General features: G+C 41.7%; 1 protein-coding gene across 1 annotated transcript in view; it reads left to right on the forward strand.

The window, feature by feature from the left end:
• Positions 1–3,150, forward strand: part of polr3d (polymerase (RNA) III (DNA directed) polypeptide D) — a gene marked incomplete at its 5' end in the record, with an annotated part of 15,452 nt that overhangs the window by 3,576 nt on the left and 8,726 nt on the right. The window contains 1 exon segment of the mRNA XM_032516781.1: positions 2,148–2,307. Within this exon segment, the coding sequence (XP_032372672.1) occupies positions 2,148–2,307 (160 nt within the window).

The raw sequence follows: 3,150 nt of genomic DNA on the forward strand, positions 1-3,150 counted from the left end.
AGCAATTAAACATCATTTTTATAGGAAATTATACCTAATGTTAAGTTAGAAAAGCAGAAATTAGGATTTTGAGACTAAACTTAAAGGATGATTTGATGATAATCCCAGACTGATATATTCAACTTTTACGTCAAAACTCATTTAAACAACACTTCAATTTTTTTCAAATGCTATAAACATAGAATAAGACCCAAAATTAATGATAAGTAGAGATTTGTACTGGGCAAAGAGCGTTGGAATCAATCATGTTATTTTGGGGGAATAAAAAACAACATGATATAGGACAACATGAAGGACATGAGGACAACATTGGGGGACAACATGGGGGACAACATGAGGGACAAAATGAAGACCAGCATGAAGACAGCATGAGGACAAACATGGGGCAAATGAGGGCCAACATGAGGGCAACATGGGGCCAACATGAGGGGCCACATGAGGGACAACCTGAGGGAAACAGAGACACATGAGGGACAAATGAGGGACCACATGAAGCAGCATGAAGACAGATGAAGGACAGCATGAAGACAGCATGAAGACAGCATGAAGAAACATGGAAGACAAACATGAACCAACATTCGAGGGGCAACATGAGGGCAAATGAGACAGCATGAAGGACAGCATGGAAGACAGCATGAAGACAGCAGGAAGACCGTATGAGGCAACATGAGGGACAACATGGGGACAACATGGGACAACATGGGGGCAAACATGAGGGCAACATGGGGACAACAGGGGACAACATGAAGACAGCATGAAGGACCGCATGAAGGACAGCATGAGGGCAATATGAGTGTAACATGAAGACAGCATGAGGGGCAACACGAGGACATGAGTTGCACATGAAGACAGCATGAGGGCCAACACAAGGCAACATGAGGGCAACACGAGGACACATGAGGACAACACGAAACAACACGAGGAAACACGCAGGACAACACGAGGGCACACCGAGGGCAAACCACGAAGACAACACGAGGACCCACAACATGAGGACACACGATATGGGAACACAAAGGTTAAGAAAGACGGACCACCGAGAGGGACTTACAGTATCTAGCTCCAGGTCCTGGCGGAGAATCTCTTTGGTCTCTTCCTCCGCTCTCTCTTATCTTCTTAATTATTGAGATGGGGGACGGGGCCATGCTCGGAGCTTCTTTCTCGTTTCTCATAGGCCACATGTGTGTGCACAAAGATGCAAAGATGCAACTGTGAACGAGCACAATCCAGCATTTGAATAAATTAACTGAATAAAAGGTGAACCAACGCAAATATTTGGGTTATTTAAAAATCTGATATTTAGATAGAAATCAATTCAGAAACGCGTGACAAAAAATTGATTTCCCTACATTAATTATCTATATCCACAGCTTGTTGAATCTGGTTGATAAGATCAGAGATGCGTCCGATGCGGTGTGCGTATGGGCTGTAATGAGTACCGATGCGAAGCTCGATCGATACCGGGGCTGTCATTTATTGATTATGTTTTAACAGCTGTGTACTTCCTCTCCTGGTGGAGGTGATTATGATTTCTCCTGTGTTGTTCGGCTCAGATTAAACGTTTTGTGAAACATGAAAAACCAAAAAGCAAGGAACGCTTCAGAATTGTCTTCTATCATCCAAGGTCTAATGGGGAAAAGGAACATAAATAACACTTTAAAGTAGATTTTCTTCTTGCAGATCTATAATATATACGTGTGGCCTCAGGACAAATACGCTTTGATGACACACAAACACAACACAACGGACACATCCCAGGTAAAATGCACTTGATCAGTTTATCCAGAGGAAAACATGACAGATGTTTTTTTATATCATCTGATCGTTCATATCATTTTTTTTTTTTTATAAATGAGGTTTATTGACCATAAATTCCAAAAATAACTGCAAAACTAAAGTTAATAAGTTAGTGTTACTTAAAACGTCAAAAAAAGTGACAAACATTGAAGAAAAAAAAGACTCAAAAATGTTGAAAAAAGGGACAAAAACGTAAGAAAAAGTTAAATACATCGATTAAAAGCGTCAACAAAAATGTTGATTTTCAGGAAGGCAACACACGGGTTAAAACATGCCGAAATAACTCATTTAAGTAGCTTTATTTTGCATTTCCTTGACGTTACCTTTCCTCGTCTGCTGCGTTGTTTCAGATCATAGACGACCCGTTCCTGAGAAGTGAGCGGAGCAGCTGCCCCGTGCAGCTGCCCCTCGCTGTGTCGGGGTGGGGGTTCACGGAGGAGTTCACCAAGGCTGCCGTTAAAATCGAGAAGGTGGAGGACGACGTTGAACCCATGGAGCATGCAGTTGAAGGTAAAGTTCTTGGATCTACTGTACGTTGTGGTGTCCAGTATTCATGATAGTTTGTGTAAAGTGTAGCACCTGGAAATAACCCTATTGAAAGGAGTTTGTTTGGTTTTTACATATAACACATAATTAATCTGCGTTCTGTTTAGTAATGCATTGAAACATGTAGTTTTATTACAAGTTATGCAGTTCTTCACCCTGCCAGTAGGGGGCTACCTGTGTAGTGATTTGTGGTTACAAGATACTGCAATACATGTTAGAAGAAGACCCGTTAACCAGGGGGTGTCGAGGCCGTGGAATAGAGAAGAAACCCGGCTTGTGTGTCCACGGTAGTGAACTCTTGAACTGGCTGTGTGATAAATTCTACTGTGAAGGAATAAAACTGAGCTTGTATACAGTACGATCAGCGTCTCCGGATGAGTGGTGTAACAAAAGCAATATTTTTTAAATAGCACCTTTCACAGACACCAGTCACAAAGTGCTACGCTGTCTAATAAATAGAATCTAATAGAGTCAAATAGGGCTGCAACTAGCCGTGTTCTTCGTTGTCGATTCATCTGTTGGGTATTTTCTGAACTAATGGGTTAGTTTTTTGGTCGGTCAGTGTTTCCCAAATCCCGATCACTCAAAGATATTTAGTTTACCGTCACAGAGGAGAGGAGAAACTAGAAGATATTCACATTTAACACGCTGACATCAGAGAATGTTCCAACATTTTATTGAAGAAAACGAGGCAGTACGATGCACAATACATACACAAACCGGTAAAGACATTTTCAGGGTTTTCATGACTCTCGTCCAACGTTAATAAGTCGTTGGTGCCCATTTAAAGAGGTCTGGGGGGGGGGG

Source organism: Etheostoma spectabile, chromosome 5 (genome assembly GCF_008692095.1).
Source record: "Etheostoma spectabile isolate EspeVRDwgs_2016 chromosome 5, UIUC_Espe_1.0, whole genome shotgun sequence".
Classification (NCBI taxonomy): domain Eukaryota; kingdom Metazoa; phylum Chordata; class Actinopteri; order Perciformes; family Percidae; genus Etheostoma; species Etheostoma spectabile.